The sequence below is a fragment of the Hyposmocoma kahamanoa genome, unplaced genomic scaffold (genome assembly GCF_003589595.1).
Source record: "Hyposmocoma kahamanoa isolate Upper Pololo Valley unplaced genomic scaffold, ASM358959v1 220, whole genome shotgun sequence".
NCBI lineage: Eukaryota > Metazoa > Arthropoda > Insecta > Lepidoptera > Cosmopterigidae > Hyposmocoma > Hyposmocoma kahamanoa.
Window position 1 is genome coordinate 1,796,950 of NW_020653740.1, and position 21,869 is coordinate 1,818,818.

Here is a 21,869-nt window from a genome sequence, read left to right on the forward strand (position 1 = left end):
TGTACCTGTGGTATGATTGTGTCATTCTTTAGTGCAAATTCTCTAAAATCCTAGAAATATGCCTTATTGTGCTGTTTTGGAGCGCAAAAATGATAGCCGCATGAAAAAGTTACCCGAGGTGGTATTTCATGTCATGGAAAGTCTTATTTGAAGTAATATATCAAAACGTAACTTGCACTATTAAGTATGGATGGTATTGAACTTTCAACGATATGGCAACAGGGTAAAGTTTAAATTATATTCACAATCCAGAATTTGTTTTTCTTTTTAAACATCAAACTACACCCAATCAATATCAACATTTTGTGGTGTTTCAAATTAAAAATGTGTAAGTTTTGGCGACATCGGTTCTGATAGTAGTAGGAATGGGTAATATATGGTAATATAGCTTTTTCTGAATATCGTATATTCGAAATCGGATTTCGAAACTATATATGTTCTGAAACTATATAGGTATAGTTTGGAAACTATATGACTTCGTGTTGGTATCCACTCGGTAATCGCTCGGCTTGATTCGGCATCGCTATAAAATACGCGATGCGGATCAATATCGATATATAGTTTCTAAGATACACGATATCGGATATTCGATATTGCCACAATATATAGTTTCAATAACTATATACGATTTGTAACACCCATTCCTAGATAGTAGTTCATTGGTTTTTTCTTCCATGCTTTAACGTATGGGAATAGTGTTGGGCTGTCACGATATTTTGACGATAAATGAAGTAGAAAACCATTATTAGGAAATGAAACTATTTTTCGGATCTAAATGGCGTATATTTGTTTTTTCAAACAAACCAGAACGGCTGACTGCAGTGGTCATGGGACCTGTAAATGGCCCGGAACGTTGGCTTGTTTGAAACAAATAGACGCGATTTGGTTCCGGAAAAATAGTTTAATTTCCTGTGTAAGTAATTTCCTAAGAGCTCGAAACTATTATTATATACACTCGCACTGTTTTAATTAAAACGCTTCTGATAAGAAAAAGCTTCAGAAACAAGCATGAAGCTGACCATCTGAAGCTGACCAAAAAGTGTCTATTTACTTAACCTGATAGTTGAGAATATAAGAATGTTTGGAGAATATAAAATTACATATTAATTGTAAGTATTTATTCTGTGGTGTTATACGAATTTATTACAGTATTCCGGATTTGTACAGACATACAAATTTCCTACTTTGGCCAGATCAGTCTGATCATCGGGAAGCACAGTAAATAAATGTCGGATTTTGATATTCACATAGAGGAGAAGGAGGCATATTTGAACAGGGGTAGCTTAGAACAAACGCGTTTGCGCAGTCAGTTTGAGTGAAAAAAATAGTTGGAATTATGTTTATAATATGGCAACACCAAGCCCCACACCTGGCAGTAGCAATGGTCAGGTCAGTGTGCGTGCACCAAATATCAGGGGCCCATATATAAATAAGTTATCAAAACAGCTCAGCTTTGAAGTGTACGCGATAAAAAAATAAACCTTTCAGACGTCAAAACGGCTAGATTGGTTTACTTCAGCTGACATGCAGCATTTTGCTTTGGGGTAATGTCGCCGATATCAATAGAACCTTTGCCCTGCAGAAGGTGCGTTTAGGGTAATTTACAATCTGGGCCCCAGAGTGTCCTTGAGATAAGTTTAAAGCGATTAACATTTTTACACTAACGTCACAGTATATATGTTTTTTTTAAATAAATGGATATATTATGACAGCCAATAATAATGCATATGTCGGAACCGTAATTTAGACATCGTTTGGGCAGATTTAGGGATCGTGCAATAAAATTACGTTTAATAGTAACACTGTATATTTTTATCACTATGATATCGAATAACAACTTGTACTTTCTATTAATTTTAACAATCAAACTAGGCACTACGCGAAACGTATGACAGATTCTAGGTAGCGTGTGTGCAGCTCGAGAGTCCTAATCACCACTGTGTCCTCTCTAGTCTACCACCTATGTTCCCCATCCAGACTCCGCCGAGATCTACCGGCAGAGGGATACACTCTGTAACCTGCACCAAATAAGTATGTAAAATAAACAAACCTCTTGCTCTATTCGGTTTGTTGTTGTTTATTGATAAAGCTTTGGCATCACGTATTCTCCTACGATTGATGTTTTTATTGTAAAACCCACCGTTTTTATAAGATAACGATTTGACACCTATTATGCTCGTACTTACTGGTAAGTTGCATGAAGCTACTTCGGATACATTTAGTGCCGTCCAGACACTGTCAGATTCCTGTTTAGTTCAAGAGTGCTAAGTTTAATTATTTTATAATCGCGAAAATTGGTCGTTGGCTGTTTCAGGAGGCTACTTTATTGTTCTGTACTGGCAGTTTTGAGGACTTCTGTGGTGTGTTGTCGCGTTACCGTTGTGGATTGGAAGAGAGCGTACCTACTTGGGTGCCGAATTACTATGGCGTCCAGAGTAACGAAAGTGTCGGTCGCCGGTGATGTGGTTTTATTAAAAATTACTGCCAAGGTCACAACTTCACCAGTGATCTACCTTCAGACGTCGTGGGGAAAATCTAGGGTTCAAAGTAGTAAAGCTAAGGTTAAGTATTACTTAGAGTTCAATTTCAGTCAAACCATGATTCTCCAAAATGCGGTTTAGTAAATTAGTGACTAGTGTTCTCATTCGAATATGGTTAGGACACGTTTGCACTCTTATCCATTTGAAGAAACTTGAAATCGTACAAGTTAACAAGGTAACCTTGGAGGTTGGCCAGGTCGGAGACAACCACAACCCATCATTGAATAATTCTTGTAGGTATTGCCTCCTTTCCATTGATCATCCATTCCTTCTTCTAACCATAGTCCAGCATTATTATCACGGAGGAAAAAACCAGTGGAAGTGCCTTAAGCCTCGACTACTATCAGAACCAATGTCGCCAAAACTCACACATTCTTAATTTAAAAATCTTGATATGATTGGTCTTAGTTTCAAATAAAAAAAAAAAACAAATTGTCGATTGTTAATATAATTTAAACTTTACCCCGTTGGCATATCGTTGCAAGTTCAATACCATCCATACCTAATATTGCAAGTTACGACGTTTTGATATTATATTGAAATTTCAATCAATATGCTACCACCTACCGGTTAATTGCTGAATAACGACGAATTGGATTTATTACTATAGTTCTCCTAAAAAGAAGAGACCCTATTGCAGGGCTATAAGCTTTACTTTCGTTTTTTGTAACAATATAATTATTTCGATACGCAGAAAATTTAAAATTTATTGAAATAAGACTTTTCGATGTTATGAAATACCACCACGGGTAATATTTTTGGTACGGCTATCATTTTTGCACTCCAAAACAGCACAATAAGGCATTTTTCTAGGATTTTAGACAATTTGCACGAAAGAATGACACAAACATACCGAAAATGGCGGATTGAGCTCAGATAGGTATTTCGAGACGCATAGTTGGCACGCGTCGGATGCTAACTAACCACTTCTGTATTTATTGTTCAGTGATTATTATGGTATCATTTATCGGCTATAGACTCCAGTAAATGTTATTCATTATCTCATACAATTTATATAAAATATATAATATCCACGTGCATTTACGTGATCACATTTTACAAAATTGTAGTCGTTTCCATGCCAAAATGCTTATTCTTCTTTAAATTTCCTCGATTTGCAGTGGCACAAACACTAACCGTGAAGTGTCAAGACAGAAAAAAATGCGCAAACATTTTGTGTTTTTGTCAGTATATCTATGAAATTTTATTATTATTATTTACATGGTTGCTTGAGTTTATTTTAGAAAAAATATAATTTTATAGCGTTTTAAATATTTATTTAGAAGTGTGGTATTTTATTTTTAAATGAATTATTTTGATCGATAAAATATTGATTAATATTATTCATTGTTTAACGTATACAATGGCTTTTGTAAGAACAAACGGCGATTGCGTGGAAGCACTTCAAAAAACTTTGGTACCTATAAAATATTTGGATAAAATATTTAGACGACGTTATGTCAAAAATACTCAATATTATTTTACTAACAGAGCTCATGTTCAAGGGAAAGGTAAAGTGGATCATGGCAAGCCCTTCAGAAGGCCAAGAAATGATAATTTGGTCTCTTATATTAAGTACAACGATTGCAGAACTAAGCTGCTTGCTACACGCTACCGGTGTGCACCTATACATATGAAATACGGAGAAAAATTCAACAAAATTAAAAATTTGTCTAAACGCATGTATGTGCCAGAACCACTCGATGACATTAAGAGCATAGTGGGGATACATCCGGAATTTAACACTGTTATCTCGGGTCGTCCTTTGCGAATTTCTGACGACATTAATGTTTACATACGGACCATACGTTCATATGCAATGTTACGTCAACAAATTGGATACCGGAATGACTTAAACTGGAGAATACAAAAGAATATATCAGAGGAATTAAAGGAATATGGAAATATTTCCGGAAAGATCAAAAGTCATGTTTCAAACTTTCGACTTTTTCTTCTAGAAGACCATAAACAAGTTGTTACCAAATTAGCTAAATTAGAAAAACTGCATGCAGAAATACAGGTAAAAAATAAAGAATTCCTGGATATAATTTCATGTGTTACTCTACTAAATAATGTTATTTTGACACTTGATGCCGCGAGAAATTATTTGAAAATGTATAGAACTTACTGCCTGTTTGTAGCGCCAATTAGTTGGAGACAACAATACGATGAAACGTTACGAGATCGACTGCAATCAATACAATTTGAGACTGGCGTATTCTTATTGGATAATGATTTAATGGATTGTATCGATATCGATAAGACATTGGTATGCGCTAAAATTGAGTTAAGGAATAGACTTCCTCCTGTGTTATATTTTAAGACACCTCAACAAATGATGCACATGTTCCGCGGTATGGAATTGCAAAGTAGAGAGTATCTCATTCAACTTTCACACACTGGCGCCCCTTATCGCAGCTTACAGCGACACGTAAAGCATCTCAAAGAGGCAACCAAGCTAGAGCTTGATTATTTTAAATTTAATATTGATTATGTTGTAAATGCAACTGAAAGGGAGGAATACAATACTAATTATATTCAACAAAAATTTTTCCGAATATTAAACAATACTTTTTGCAATACCGTGTCTAGCGATGAAACATTAAAATTAAAGATTTGTATTGAATTTGTTTATGAGCAAGTTTTGAATAAATGTGAAGACGGGCATCATAACCTGTATGAACCTATGACGGTCATCGAAGGACTATATGAAAATTATTATTTGAATTTAGATGCATTAGATTTTAAAATAGTCGAGTCAGCTAAACGTGAATTGTTCTCCCAGGACTTAAAATATATGAAGTGCGCTCATCTTGCTCAAAAAGAATTAAAAGCGTTTAACGGGATGACAAATGCGTTGAACAAGGCTTTATTGCCGCCGGCAAAATTCAAGAAACTCTCCCCATTAGCTGCTCTACCATGTAGAAAGTCTACTGCGGTTAGTAAAAGCATAACTGTTAAAAAATGTTTTGATTTAACCGAGGATGATCGTGATGGGCTTTTATTTTTTACTGAATGGGTTGAAGGAACTGATCCTGCGCCTTATCTATCCATCTACCGTGATCAGATAGAACCTTTTCTAGCTGAAGCTGCCCATAAGTTCTCTGAAAAGCAAAGATCAAAGTCGTGATTAATGTTATCACGTATTTGAACGGAGATGTACATTTCACGTAGAGTCATGTGATAACTTAACATAATCAATAAAAAAGAGTCGTCGTCGAAAAATCATTGTTTTATTGTTTTTGGTATAACTATTTGGAAGATAAGCTCATACTTCATTGTAGGGCTTCGTTGAAACTAGTTGGTCACTTTTGTGTTTTCACATTGCCTCTGTTCATTCATTTTAATAATATATTTTTACAATGGATTCTCATCATAATGACGAGGAGCGTTCTTTTAATATTGAAGTACCTAAAAGAAGAGTATTTCCTAATATGCGTGTTAATAAACATTTTATTGTAGAAAACAGGAAATTAAAAATTCAGCGTGAAAAACGACTTAGAAAACCATCGGATGTTTCGCCGACTAAGTACTGTTTACCTGGTGAAAAACCTTTGCATACTAATGTTACTAAAAGAGAAGAATTGCTACTATCCTTTAAGGAATATGCTAAGAAACAGCACGTCGATAGGCATGAACAAAAGATGGACATCAACATTCGTGATCAATATAAAATTTACAGCACAGAGTTACGTCGACGACTGCATGTCGATTATCCTCCGAATGATGTGCAAACTATATTAGATGTAGATAAAGAATATTTCAGTTGTGTAGATGGACGTCAATTGCCTTACCGCCCAATGCTTTACAAGTCACTTAAAAGTTTATTTAGCGACCAGTTAAGAATAAGGCAAGATATTGGATATAAAAAAGATTGTGTTTTTAATATCGAATACAGCCATCGAAGAGAAATTAAAAAGTTTAATTTAGCAGTAAAACGGTATTTGTCCCAAGTAACGCACTTTGATACGTTTATTTCTGAAGATTATCATTTGTCCATGGTTATCTTAGGAAAATGGGAGAACTTGAAACACAGACTGTTAGAAATAGATGCTGAGCGCGAACATTTAGCTAACCAGCTGTTTACAATAACCTCCAGGTTGATCACATTAGATTTTCGATATAGTACGCAACAGAAGTACGGTAGATTTTTGTATTATTTATCTCCTCCCCATTTTCGATCACAAAATAGAGCATTCGCTCGCTCTGTTGAAATTGAGGCACGGGGTTTTGATTTTGGTGAAGTAAGTGAGGACGATACTTTTGATATAATGTTTAGCAAAATGAAAGAAGAGTGCTCCGGGAATCTTACTAAACCTGTCTTGTATTTTAAAGAATCTCATGATATAATCCAAGTTTTCGAGACAAATGCACAGCAACAGCTACATCATTTAACTCATGTAATGAGAACATCATTCCATTCAAATTCATTAGACAAAGCAAAAAAGTTTTTAAAGGAGTGGACTGCGAACGACAGCGCTATTCTCGCTAGTATTATATCAAATTTCGAATGGTACATAGAATTCTATCAAGAAAGGGCAAATCAGTTGGAAGCAAAATTCTTTCAGGTGTTGAATGGTTTTTTCTACGACAGTGTTGGAAGTGTGGATGTATTGAAATTTTATTTACACCTAGAATTTTGTTATGAGAAGGTGTTTTTGGAAACGCCGATGAACATGGATATACTAGCAATGGGTAAAGCGATAGAATCATTTTACTTGAATTACTCCAAACGTTTGGATGAAATGAGTCACTATCAAGTCAAACAGGCTCTAAATCAAGCACTGGAAATTGAAAAGATCAAAGCTAAGAAAAGTGTGATTGCGGCGAGAGAACTTCGTTTATTTGAGAGATTAGAACACGAGTTATTACTGTCATTTACCCCTGTACCTAACAAGGCTCTTAATAGTGTAATAGACGAACCACAAACGAAACATGCGATCACTAAGAAAAAAGAGAGAAAACCTGAACTTAAACTTGAAATCGAAAAAAAGAAAATGAGATCTTTGAATGAATCTGAAGTTGAGTATTTGCATCTTTTTACCGACTGGACCGGAGACGAAGACCCAAGCGATTATTTGCTTGGGACTTGTGATGACGATGATAATGACGTGACTCAGTATAAATAACCAGTGCTTACTGACCACTTATAATAAAATAAAACACAGTGTGTATTGAAAACATTTTATTTATGGGGAATCAATATGAAAATGTCTATAAATCCGTTTCCGCGAAACACAATACGACAGTAAGTAGTAATGTAGACAATAGAATAAAACAAATGCTTTTAACAAAATGTACATTCTACTCCTTAAAATGTTTGGTTTCTTGGTATCGCTCATTACTTAATTTGAATTTACATATTTACAAAATGTGTAACATAATTTCTGGTAAGGATTTTATTAGGTACTTAAATACATGTTTTAAAGATTAATGTAGACTATTCTATGAGTCAATAAATAAATAAAAATCCTAAATACATAAAGATCTATTGGTAAATAACAATTAATTTTAGCCATGTTCGAGAAAACATATTTAAAGCTTATTTTTTTATATTATAAATTACTTTTGTTGAAAGGCGATCAAACCATATTTGGATTTTAAAATGGCTATTGGGGTTTTAAAACCTGTATCACTCCTAAGATATTTACATTTATTTACAGTTTAGAGGGTAAAGTAAAAACGTCCTTTGAACAATTAGTATTTTAAAGAAAACTATTGGAACTGGAGAAATCTTGAGGCGCAACACATTCAAAAGGATTGTGGGATGAAGACAGCTTAAATTTGATCCATATAGTAGATATTAATACAAATATTTAGAAATCTTTGGTGTTAGAGGAAATAGTAAACAGTAATAGGGATTCGTACTCTAAACATTGAGAAGACGAAAAAAGTATCAAATGTTATATAAACACACAGTAATCATTCCACTTCCAAATATTACACAAATAATACATACACAATTATGACTTATTTTATGTTCATTATAAAAATAACACAAAAGTGAGGCACGATAGAAACAACCTACACGTAGAAACTAAATTACTCAGAACAGTAAAAACAATACGAAATGAAATGTAGAGCTATGGAATTAACATAGCCGTAATGTTGCATACATTACTTAAATAAATTATCGAAAGTTGCAATTTTTCGTAAAAATTTTATCTTCATCCTTCACCTAGCTATTTTCAAAAGAAAATGACTAGTAGTCAAACCAGTTTTATCAAAATATTCGTTTCCTTCAAAATGTTCATTTCAATTTGAGCAACATTATGATGGAATATTTTCATAAGACGTTAATACATCTATCAATAAAACAATATTTGGTGTTATTAACTCGAATATCGTCCATCAACATCCACAATGAGCACTTTATAATATAACAATGCGATACGTGATGTCGATTTAACAATATCGTACACAACACTGACAAATAAATTCACTTGTTAGTGTTCTTATTTCACTTATCTTACTCGTTTCTTCTGCAACTTAGCTAGTTTTCTTCTTTTGAGTATCATTTCGTAGAGAGCTTCAAGTCCCTCGTGAAGTCCTTCGCCAGTGATCGCGCACGCAGGCTGTACGTGCCAAACGTGCGCATCGCGCGACCCATGCGGCGAGGACACCAGCTCGTGCAGACCTAATAGCTTTTCTAGCTCGCGGGGTTCCTTAGCTCCAGGCAAATCCTGTTTATTCGCTAACACCAGTATTGGCACGCCTGTGTTATCAGGGGACTTAGCTGTGCGTATTAATTCCATCTTTGCTTCCTCCATCCTTTCCACGTCGACTGAGTCTAACACGAATATGATTCCATCCGTGCATCGAGTGTAGGACTTCCAGAGAGGTCTGAGTTTTTCTTGTCCACCCACGTCCCAAACTAGGAAGTTGACGCCCTTGGATTTGCCGAGAGTACCTTTGACTTTTTCGCAGTTAAACCCTATTGTGGGGACGGTGTTGAGGTATTGATCAAACTTGAGGCGGTAGAGCGCTGTAGTCTTTCCGGCGGAATCAAGGCCGAGCATGACGACGTGCAGAGTGCCTTGCGCCGAAGGCAGCGCATCGAGCAGGCTCGAGTTCTTGCCCATGTTCGCACCCATGTTGCTTGCCGGTCGGCTATCTGACACTCTCGTCCGAACGCACCATTACGAGCACTCCGCCTCACCTGGAAGTAATAGAGAACGACAAAATTAATACGGGCTATTATATATGTTAGCATGTATTGATTTTTTTAAGAATCTCAGTTTTTAGAGTTTCTAATACAAGTACTGTTGTTATCTGTCCCTAAGGTTTCTGCTAAATACAAGTAGAGGACAACTAGAGACTATTTTCAAACTTTTCCTATTTTCGTAATCGAACGATCTTATTGGGTCAAGACGGCTACGTTTTCGTATTCAATGTAAGGACTATTAAATACAGGTTACAAAGTTCATAATACACTCAATAAAGCACTGAGTCGTGATTATGACACGAATCTAATTAAGAGATATGTTGAGATAGTAATTTCATTCGCTATAAATTATAGATGCTGTAATACTGTGCTAGATGCTGTGATGCTGTAATAACGCAATAGAGGTATACGTAATGAAAACGTAAAGAATAAAATGAGTATTTTTACTAATATACGAAAAATGATATAATATAATAAAAAAATGTTAACGACAAAGTAAGTATTTTTATGCAGTTATTGTTCAAAAGGCACATTACACTGGACTGGAAAAAATTTCGTTTATAACTTTCGTATCTTTTTTTTAATAGTTATTATTTTCCGCATAGAAGAAAACATAAAATATGTAAAAACATTAATCGGTAAAGTACTTAATTTAGTAAAAGAAAATGTCAGCGACTGTGCTCAGCGGTGGCCTCGTAACTTTTCTCGGATTACTTAATTCCGACAAGTTCTCGAGGTTTCGAAAATACTTTATAACGATTATTTAACGCCAGGCAGTGCCGTGACGTTCCATTGTTTTTTTTAATCTCAGTTATATTGTATTTTATTACATTAGTATGTTTATTAGAGGGAAATTGAAGAGTGCAGTTCGAATTCATTTAAAGACTGCGAGTTGAAGTGTATCTACTTTTTTGACCATTTAATCAGACGTCTCCACATTCGCAGACTTGCAGGATTATCATTTTCATAATTTAAAAATAGGCATGTATACAAAATGTAGTAAAGATTGTAAAAACATGCAAGGAATTCTTCCAGTCATTCTTAGAGTATCGAAAACTGTTGGTTCCTGCGCTGAAAACGTGAGCGATAAATACTCATTTATATTGTACTACATATTTAGAAACACGAATGGTAGAAAGTGTACGTTATAGCGGTTACTAAAATAACGAGTATGGGGGGAGTTAGCGAGAGGGGAAGGTAAAGAGACGAGACGAGATGTCGCCACTGCGGCGTGCGCCCTTTATAATTATTCGTGGCAGACGAGTCGTTGACTTTTTGTCGTATTTTTGCGCGGGCTCGTAAGGTGAACTGCAGTTGCATTGCCCAGTTTGTAGAGGTGCGTAAATGATTTTAGTTAGCTTCAGATTTATTCGGATGTCTTTTACGAAATCAGTGCAATCATGTAACAGAGTCCGGTGACAAACAAAGAAATAGAACCCTGTTATTAAAAATACTGGTACAATTGTAATAAACATTAACATTTATGTATGGGAATTTTAATACATTATTATGAGCAATTTTATTTATTACTAACTGTGCTTTAATTGTGCGAATTCTTACACGCAAACATATATCACTTACGTATCCTACTAATATATAAAAAGGAAATTGTGTTGGTTGGTTTCTCTGGACATGTCCTCACAGTAATCCTTATACACAATATTAGACGTATACTATCAGTAAAGTTGAAGCATTGCCAGCGTTAAAACAATTTTGTTTGCAAGCGGAGATTGTAACTTGCCCCGTTCTTTATTGTACTTATTGGCCCTTTTCTTGAGGGAAAACCTTTTGTTTATAACAAAAATATAATCTAGCTGTTAAGCGCCGTTGTTTGACAAGAACAAGAAAGCTTCGGGTGGCCGCACTGAATGCCTGCAGGTTAAAAGAATCCTTAAGACTTTGTATTAACAGCCTTTCACGTAAATTTAATCGTTTGGACTTGTGCAATCGTCGCATTGAGCGCGCACGATACGTACTTTAAAATTGATATATCTTTTTATTTGTCAATCGTCTTAAATGAAACAAACACTAAATGTGAATAAAATCTTAATACATCACCGGAAATCACATGCAAATTGGCTTCTGTTATTGTGGAAATTAACATGCACAAACAAACAGACAAAAATTGGAAAACGGATGTTTAAGATTTAATAGCGTGTCTTCGGTAGGTGGCACCGACTTTACTTTAAAATATTAAAAGTTCACACTTAGCATTTAAATGTTAGAAAATGAAACAATTTACGCATTTACAATAAGTGTTAAAAAAGAGCAATAGACTATAATAATATAATTGTTGCAACACCGCACCGTATTGCCGGAGTTCCAAAAATTTTCTCTGAAATTTGGGCATCACTATTCCTGTACCTATATATACGTACATATATATTATAAATGAAGCATCGGTCTGTTGCAAGTTGCAAACTCGCTTTACCTGCAGCGACGCACCTCGAATTAATTTGATGACTGCCGAGCGTTGACCTCGAAACGAAAGTTGATGAATACATCTCTACATTTTATGTTATAAAAGGAAATGTCCTTATGTATCCATAGATATTATATTATGGGGCACATGTTTGTGAGTGATGTAGCTATAACGATTTCAATTACTCAGATTTCAGTGATTAGAAACGTAGCGTCGATCTGTAAGGTTCTTTAATTCACTTTTGAGGATACTGTGACTATGCATTGCAAATTTTGTAACTATATTTTAAACCGTTATTAATCACGTCATCTTAGTTTGGTCGTCTCTTAATTAAACTTGCACTTTTTGTATAGATCCAGGACTCCATGTTTTGTTTTGTAAAAAGTTTCAAGTTTTTACGTAAGCAGCCGTTTTGATAAAAACGTGTAAATATGTACCTATATTACTTTTTATATCGCTGTAAATCACTCGCATAGAAATAAAACTAGTCGATAGCAGAGTCAGAAATCAATTTAGAGTATTTGTTTACCAATACCAATACTCTAAATTGATTGTATTTGGTTACCATGTTGGTCTGCCACGCAGAGGTCCGGGGTTCGATTCCCGGGCCGGGAGAAATATTTGTATGGCCTAGGTTCATTTCTCTCGTGAGTTTGGGTGTAATTTGTGGTTGTCTGTGTGTGTATCCATGGCACTCGCGATATAGGGTTTTCCTAGTGCGGTGCTATGAGTGTGTGCGTTATTATTATTGTTGAAACGCAAATCTTCACATTAGTAATTGTTACTGTCTATATTTTCGTGAAGCGAAGAGTAATGGATTCAAATTATTATTGCAAACTTTTAGACATTAACCACGCGTCCTGTGACGACATAGTTACAGAATAGACTCTAAAATGCAGCAACTTGATTAGTGTGGCTATCTATGTGCTTATCGCACTGTGAACATTGTACTAATAGAGGACTTACGTAACCGTTATTACATGGTGCTGAGTTAAAACAATGAGATTCCACCTTTAAGTATAGCTTTGAGATCGGAACTTAAAATTAGTAAACTCTTTCGTAGGTATCCACCTTACACTTAGTATGTGATTAAATCTTGAGTAATGATTCAATAGGACTATAAATTATGAAGAAATATTGCTTGTTTCGAAGTTTGTGTTAGTTGGATTTAATTTGATGCTGCTTCTTTTTGGGTTAAGGAGTTTCTGGTTGGTATGTATTAAATTAAGACTCTATACAGTGAAAATGTTGAATTAATCACTTAGAAATATATAGTAAAATTGAGGATATATATATACTGATTACTAACAAAATGGTGTGAAAACCGATTCCTAAATGGTACTAATACTGACGTGAAATAGCTTCTTAAGTATTCAACGTATTAGTTTTTCTAATTATTTTTCAACATTTTTATGCCTTTTTGTTTGTAATGTTGATTAAAGACGTAAATTATTCTAAAATTGCTGATTCATTTAACCTGTTTTAGGTGACAACTTTCGTTTTAAATTTCGAGGTCGTTTTAATCGCAAGTCGGACGTGTATAGCAAACATTGAGGCCTACGACCTCTCCATCTCGAAAAAGTAGTAATGCAACTTTTGTTTTTGTTCTACAGACACCAAAAACTGGGAACGGTTGGTGTGATTCGCTACTAGGGCAATAGACAGGTGTAAATAAATAATAAACAAACTGATCAATATTAGACAACGTCACATATGTTGCGCTTTACTCTGATTCCGAAGTAAGTAACTACAGCACTTGTGTTATGGAAATCGGAAACCACGACGGTACCACAAATAACTAGATCCGAGGCAAGATAATAAAGTTAATTTTCTACATTGACCCGGCCGGGTGTCGAGTCCGGGGCCTCAGAGATGGCAACACCATGGAAACCGGTGTGCAAGCCATTTGGCCACGGAGGTTGTTCAAGGTGTGATCTTAATAAGGTCACGTACTAAAATTTCCCCTTTTATTAAATTTTCCCATTTTCAATATATTGAACTTTTGTCGATTTAAAAGCTTAAAACTTTATCTGGTTTTTGTTCATTTATCAACCAATAAGGGGCTTATAAATTCAACATATCTACTTTTCACTATTCTGAGTAGGTTGTAATATAACGTATGTTAACAAAAATAATATGTAAAATAATAATGTTGTATACATTTGAATAATAATGTGTTATACTTTCTGCTTATCAAAAACTTCATAACCTATTTTTTGTGTTACTTGTGGAGATTTGTAATTAGTGCTGTCATCAGTTACTTACCATATAGGTATATTTATTGCTAAAAATTTGCTTTAAATCTGCCAAATAATAAATAAATAAATGAAACAGTGAACTTTGTATCTGTGTCTGCACTTTATATTTAAACAACAATCAAGACTGCAGAATCAGCTGCAAGGGTCATCGAAGTCGAGAGAAAGCAAGATGTGGCTACAAGCCCTTTACTTTCTCCGATAGTTGCCACGCCTCAATAACCTACAAGGGTTTATATAACCAATTCGAAGAGATTAATTCACTCCAATCTATTTATTGTAAATGTGGAGTACACTGTACTTGATAAGATTGGCAAAACACGTTTTCTGTTTGGTTTCTTTGATAGAATTATTAACAATGGTATACACATTAAAACACTTTCATGTCGTAATCGATTTCTTTGCACGGGAGTGATTCATTAGTTTGGATTACGATTACAGTTATGTTTTTTATGACACCTACTGATGGGACGAATAAATCGTGCCTCTGCTCAGCTTCAAATTGTGCAAATGTGCCTGTAATTTTACCAGCACCCGTACCATTTAAAACCGGAACACAGTAATACTCACATTACTGCTTGGCGGCAGAAATAGGTAAGGTGGCAGTACTTGGATAGATTTTTAAAACAAAAAATAAGTGCGCATTTGACCTTCATCTCACCTGATGGAAAGTGATAATGAGGTCGACGATGTAGCATGCATACCTAAATAATGCCTATTTACATGCGCCTATAAAAAGGTTCAAGTTATAGCGTTCGGGGAATAAGTCCGCAGGTAGGGAATTCCACTCTCTAGCCGCTCGTCATATAAATGTGGAAGCGAAACACTTCGTGAGAATCTTGAGAATATCCACAACATAGGGGTGGAATTCCAGCCCACGTCTAGTCCCCGATGATGGCAAGGGGAAGGCGGAATCAAATTGTGCAATTCCATCACATACTCTCCTTGATATTAACTGTAGAATACCGATAAGCAGGCAACTTTACGATGATCTCTGTTACCCTAGTAATTTAGCTTAGGAGCTCTACTGCTATACTAAATTTTATGTTTATTTCAGATGTGCATATAATATTATACGAGTAAGTAACTGCATAACGTGGTGGCAATATTTTTCTAAATTTTTCTAAATTAAAATGGTCTTCTCCCGGTCGAGGTCAGACAGTCGCCTTCGGTTCGGGTTTTCGGGTTTTCATAAAAATGGTTAATTTACAAGTTTGAACGAGACATACTAAATGCAATAAATATAGTACTATATACGCGATCGATTCCTATTAGGACCAATTTGAGGAATGAATTTTTTGAATTGGTTCTGGTCTGGTCTGGGTATTCTGGGTAGCGGCCGGAGCGAATTCTGTTGCTTGGTACTCATACAATATAGTGAATTCCTTAGTTTGGTATCAAATAATTGGTGTGGTGATCTGGTATGTTATTATTGCTTTGGATTTAATAACTAACTTTTTATAGCTCCTTGTGAATGAGCTCGTCCAGGGAAGTACTGCCACCTTATCTATTTCTGCTGCCAAGCAGTAATGTGCAGCATTATTGTGTCCCGGTTTTGAAGGGCAAGAGTGCTGGTGAAATTACAGACACATGGGATTTATGAACTCAAGTCTCAGGGTGTCAGGCGCAGTGTACTGCCCCTCAGATCATTGCGAATTAAAGTTCTGAGTGGCACTGCCACTGTTATGGACAGGCGTGTAGCTTACCATCAGGCGCATGACTTGTTCGTCGCGTCACTTTTTATGCGCTAATAAATTCATATCGATGTTGTATGTGAGTGAAAGTTTATACGATAAAAAGACCGAATGTTATTTCGATAAAAATGCTTTCTAATTATAAAGCAGTTTTATTGTAAAATAAAATTCCGATCGAGATATTTTTTTTATGAAACCAAATGACCGGAGGAACAAGTCGTGCGCCTGGTAGTAAGCGACACGCCTATCCATAACAGTTGCTGTGCCACTCAGGGCTTTAAATTGCAAATGTGCTTGTAATTTCACCAGCACTCTTTACCTTCCAAAATCGGAACGGAATAATGCTCACATTACTGCTTGGCGGCAGGAATAAATAAGGTAGCCGTATTCCCTGGACAAACTCTTTTACAAGGAGGTTTACTGCAACTAAAACTATATATATTTACTTTGGTTGATAAAATTTACAGAAGTTACGTTTTTTTTCATCATGTTATTGACCATATTCTAAGTGCAAGTGAACATTACACTTTACAATTTGTTTTAATCCAAATACTTGACAGTGATGTAGTTTTGATGACAGCCTATATTCTGGCACGAACCAGTTCGTGACATAGTCCAGTTATATGTTCCGTTAGGTGTTGGTCAAGCCGCTGTTTCATCCAAAACCTCAGTAAATCAGCTGACCGATGGATGTTATAGCACAATACTACTTACAAGTTCGAGCTGCAGAGCAGAGTTTTATGGGAGTTGACGATTACATTGTTGATCTATTTTTAAATTACATACTTATTTATTTATTTCCAATATACAGCTATCATTACAGGTTATATGTATACCTAATGCTATAGTGTAGACAACAAATCCTATTTAATTATATATCCTATTGTTACAATAATATGTGAATGATGTAAAGAGCGAGAACAATATAATCATCGAATGTTTTACAACGTATTCATTACTATATAATCGTAGTTAATTAATCAATTGAAAGTTTACCGTACTGGTATAGATATAAGGATATATTTGAATTGAAGTTTGATCATATTAAAGAGTTTCTCAAGGTAATGGCTCCGAAGCTTGGATTTTAGAAAAGAGTTTTGCACCATACGTTTTAGTTTTTAAAGTGTTATACACATGTTAAAAGACTTTTCAGCGTGGATTTTATATCTAAAGTGAACTGGTATGATTAAAAACCATTATACATACTATTGGTTATACTTCTCAGGTTATCACTTAAAAGAGGATTGCCAAAATATTTTAAAAATGGACTTTCACCAAACGAACGACAAATTTCACCAAAATTTGTGGTTCGTCAAATGATTTACCATTCCCGACACTAACAATTAATGTCAATTATGACAACGGCTATGTGCTAATCGTTTCGATGTACTGTCGATCGTGTGTATAACGGCACGATCTAAAATCCGTCAGCCGTGGCGGCCGGCAATCGGTTCACTTATGTACGTATGGTACAAATAACCCATTGGTACACACGACAGACATCGAATGATCATCCAGTCGAGTCATGTTACTGAACCTACAAATCAGAATCATTACGGACTTTCGTATTCGGAGATTCCAATTGTTTAAAGAGTTTCATAAACATATGTATATTTGTAACGAATACTACTTAAGTAAGATTACGATCTTACAATTTCCGATTACTTATTCGTAAGGAAGAGATTTCTTTATAACAGCAGTTTAGGACACTTATGTACGCACGGTACAAATAACCCATTGGTACACACGACAGACGTCGAATGACCATCCGGTCGAGTTATGTTACTGAACCTGCAAATCAGATTCATTACGGACTTTCGTATTCGGAGATTCGAATTGTTTAAAGGTTTTAATAAACATTATACTCGTATATATATTTGTAATGAATACTACTTAAGTAAGATTACGATCTTACAATTTTTGATATCTTATTCGTAAGGAAGAGATTTCTTTATAACAGCAGTTTAGGACACTTATGTGCGCACGGTACAAATAACCCATTGGTACACACGACAGGCGTCGAATGATCATCCGGTCGAGTTATGTTACTGAACCTGCAAATCAGATTAATTACGGACTTACGTATTCGGAGATTCGAATTGTTTAAAGGTTTTTATAAACATTATACCCGTATATATATTTGTAACGAATACTAAGTAATTAAGATGACGATTTTAAGTTTCCTTCAACAATTATAGCAGTTTAGGACATTTTGAATGAAACACAACCTTGACCTGCGGTGGCTTGACGGTTTGCACTGTGGGCACTGGATGCGGAGGTCCCGCGTGCGATTCCTGGTAGCTGGTCTGTTTGTTCTGATCTGGGGGTTCGGGGTAGTGCCCGGAGTGAATTCCGTTGCTTTGGCACTCACAGTACAGGATTTTATTTATTATACCAGGTGATGGGACGAACAACTCATGCGCCTGGTGGTAAGCGACGCGCCTGTCCATAACAGTTGAAGTGTCACTTAGAGCTTTAAATTCCAAAGATCTGAGGGACACTGCAACTGCAATCGTCAAATCAAACAAGTTTTTGATTTGAGACCAGACAATTGGTGTGGTTGTTTGGTACATTATTATTATTAGTATGAAAATCAATTTTAGACTCTCGCCTTTCCCATGGCCTAAAAGATTATTATTATTAAGAACAAATTTGTAATTTGTCTATCACGTTAAATGCATTTTTTGGTTGACAACCGATTAATATACAAACGTAATGTCAGACATTTCGCGCTCTCAGCTGTTGGACTTACTTAAAGTAACCTATTTGATAATTTTCTGCACTGTACAATTATTGTTCTATTGTCAATAACGGCCGCGTGCTGCGAATGTAGAGCGGATGTTGTGTTTGTTTGTTAAGGCATACCAGTATCGTATCTGTATTGTTTATTTACTGCATTTGAATCAATAAACACTATGAAGGCGGTCGCCTTGATGTTACTGAAGTAGGTAATTTAGTTTTACATTTCATACTTACTTATAAAAAGACTATTGCTTGGGGTCTATAAGGTTGTCTTTCAACACGCTAACACGCTGCCAATTCTTTGAAAATCCTGCAACAAACGAAATAAAAAATTGGATGACCTGCAACGTACTCTAGATACCAGCTTATCATAAAAAAATGATAGGGCTTACACTTAATATTACTTTGATTACTAAGTTAGTAACTTTGCATTTATGTACATGCTGCCATACATATTTACATACCTATATCTACATTGTTAATAGTGTTACATATCCCCTTATACACAAATAAATATTAATCAATTAATACATAAGTAACTGCTACAAAGGTCATATGAGCGTTTGAAAATTTTCTAGTTTATTAAATGCGAATATAACGTAATAATCGAGTTTAAATTATCAAAAAACATAGGCACTCTAAGTTTTACTCATTCAGATACATAATAATAAATAATAATTTATTGTTATGTATACATATTATTATTACATAATACCTGTAGTATAGGTACTATATTAGCAACTATAGGCAAAAGGTTGGGAGCCAGGAGCTCAAACAAAGTTAGACCTGAGCTATGAGTCTCCTAAACAGAGCAATCTGGAAAGAAATCTCAGGGCAATGAGCTAATTCCGTAAAACATTTTGTTTTTTCATCTATGCGCAGCGTGTGGTGCGAGGCGGCGGATGGCAATTTCCGCCTTTTCCGCACTCGCACACTTAATGAAAGAAGCGGGATCCGCCTTCCTGGCCCACTCAATGATGGTGTAGTAGAGTAAATGACATGATGCTAGCGGAATCTCAAGTTATTATAGGTAAAAGTTTTGAAAACCTTGCGGCACGTTCGCTGTAGGCTTGAAAATAAACAAATACCCGTGAAGGGCTGCTACACGGGGCGGAATAATATACCCAGTCAAACTGATATTCACGATATTCCAAAACAAAAAAGAATTGACTTATTAGTACGATTTTAAATCGAAAAGTTTTTACAAATTGTAGAATTAAAAATATAATGATGAAATTTGTGTAAAAGGACGTGAAATGCGAGTTTTGGTCTCGCGTTCAGTTTCTGGCTCAAGGTGTAACCCGACGATAATTAACTCCAATGACTCTAACAAAGATGTATACTCTATTTTTGCATACAATTGTCGTTTATACAGTACGTTATTAAATAATAAGACTTGATTTCGTAATTTCATAAAGAATTTACTGTAATTACTTATTCTTAACATAACTATCTATAAGTATGCATATTATAAATAAAAAGCATGATTTATCCACACATATTAAATACGTAATGGTTACATAGGTTTTGAACTATTATTATTGAAATTATTACTGTTGTAAGTAATGCTAGTAGTAATTGAGTATATTTTTAACGTCAAACAAATGGTTATTTAGTTTCAGCGAAAAATTTTGAACAATTCCCAAAGAATTCTCTATCCCAATTATGAACGGTGCCGTCGGATGATCAGGCCATTTATTATTTAGAAAGGTACTAGGTAATCACGAGTAGTTTCTATGCCAGGCATCCAAGTTTGCGAATTGAAACGTCTATTATTTAAAGCGAAACAGAATAATGCGACTGAAACCGTATATACGAGCGCGCGATATATTTCAATTGGAAACGAAGCAGGTATTTCCTCGGGTCGGAAAGTACGGAAAAATGTTTTATATGTTTTAATGAGTATTTGTGTGCTGGCGTCGAGTTCTTGCAATTCAAATTGTACATATTAAGTAACATCGCGTACTGTTTAATACTGGAATTCAAATGTTTATATGGTGAAATAGCGCCAGTCTCGTTTGAGATTAATCAAGACCAGAATCGACTTGTAAGGTTCGTTTCCGAAATTGGTACTGCTTGGAATCGTACTCGGAACCTCCCCATCTAGCGTAGTGCTAATAACAAGGCCATAGAGGTTGTTAAAATTATACGTATACCCATTTATATTAAAATAAACCTGTATTATGAGTTTGTCTCTAGTTTACGTAGTTGGATAACTTAGAGAAACTAAGTAGAAAGAGAGCAAATAAAAATCTTTGTAGAGAGTTCCACTAACGCTAAGAATCTCTAGAGAAACGTGAAAAGAGACTTACTTGTCATGAGTCAGCAGCCAACAAAAAATGAACATTCAACTGTACAACTGAATAAACGATTAGATAGCGAAATAACCTCATGTCACCTCTCCGGTGGGAAATGCAAAATACAGTGCATGAGTGAGATTTATTTCCTGAGGTCTGACGAGATTCGAGGTAAGATATCATATTCAGTTTAATAAAAAAGAAAATAAGCCAATGAATTTTAGTTCGTTGGCTGCTTAAATTGAGATTAAAGCTAAGCTTCATGATTCTTAATCTTTATTATTTGATCAAATCTAGAGGTTAATACTTTAGATTGACATAGAGCATTACAAACTTTGACTTTCATTGTACAGGGTTATTTGTAAAATGCTAACAACCTCGCAGGATTATATTACTAACATAGTAAACAACAACTTTTCTTGCATTGCTTTTTACAAAACATATTAAATTTACCAAAAATAAAGTTTTAAGTTTTCGTTGTACTCTCTGACACTTTTTAGAACTGAATTTGGTAGTTAGGTAATAAGTTCAAAAGTGCAAGCGTCCTCTCTCGATGCTCAAACCCGCTGCTGCGTTTTGCACCGGACTGCTATTTACGCTAGCGCAGAGTGATCACCGTTTAGATCATAGATTCGCAAACTATTTGGTAAATAATTATAATTATTAATACAAAGATCGAACACTCAGAAAAAACACTCAGAAAAAATTCCTTCGATCCGGTCGGATTCGAACCGACGTCTTCTTGCATACCGTG

General features: G+C 35.2%; 3 protein-coding genes across 3 annotated transcripts in view; 2 read left to right on the forward strand and 1 right to left on the reverse strand.

The window, feature by feature from the left end:
* The first annotated feature begins 4,073 nt into the window (after window positions 1–4,073).
* Window positions 4,074–5,874, forward strand: LOC113227962. The gene has a single exon (XM_026461076.1). It carries the CDS (start codon window positions 4,174–4,176, stop codon window positions 5,668–5,670), a length of 1,497 nt encoding a protein of 498 aa, XP_026316861.1. The 5' UTR covers window positions 4,074–4,173; the 3' UTR covers window positions 5,671–5,874.
* LOC113228053 lies at window positions 5,871–7,669 on the forward strand. Its single transcript, XM_026461193.1, has one exon. The coding sequence runs from the start codon at window positions 5,903–5,905 to the stop codon at window positions 7,667–7,669; it is 1,767 nt and encodes a 588-aa protein (XP_026316978.1). The 5' UTR covers window positions 5,871–5,902.
* A 1,101-nt stretch (window positions 7,670–8,770) lies between these two features.
* Window positions 8,771–21,869, reverse strand: part of LOC113227963 (ADP-ribosylation factor-like protein 4C) — a 78,726-nt gene continuing 65,627 nt past the window's right edge. The window contains exons 3-4 of the mRNA XM_026461077.1: window positions 19,053–19,128; window positions 8,771–9,699 (exon numbers count right to left, since the gene is read on the reverse strand). Coding sequence (XP_026316862.1) covers window positions 9,005–9,634 — 630 coding nt within the window. The 5' untranslated portion in view covers window positions 9,635–9,699; window positions 19,053–19,128 and the 3' untranslated portion in view covers window positions 8,771–9,004. The remainder of the gene's footprint in view (window positions 9,700–19,052; window positions 19,129–21,869) is intronic.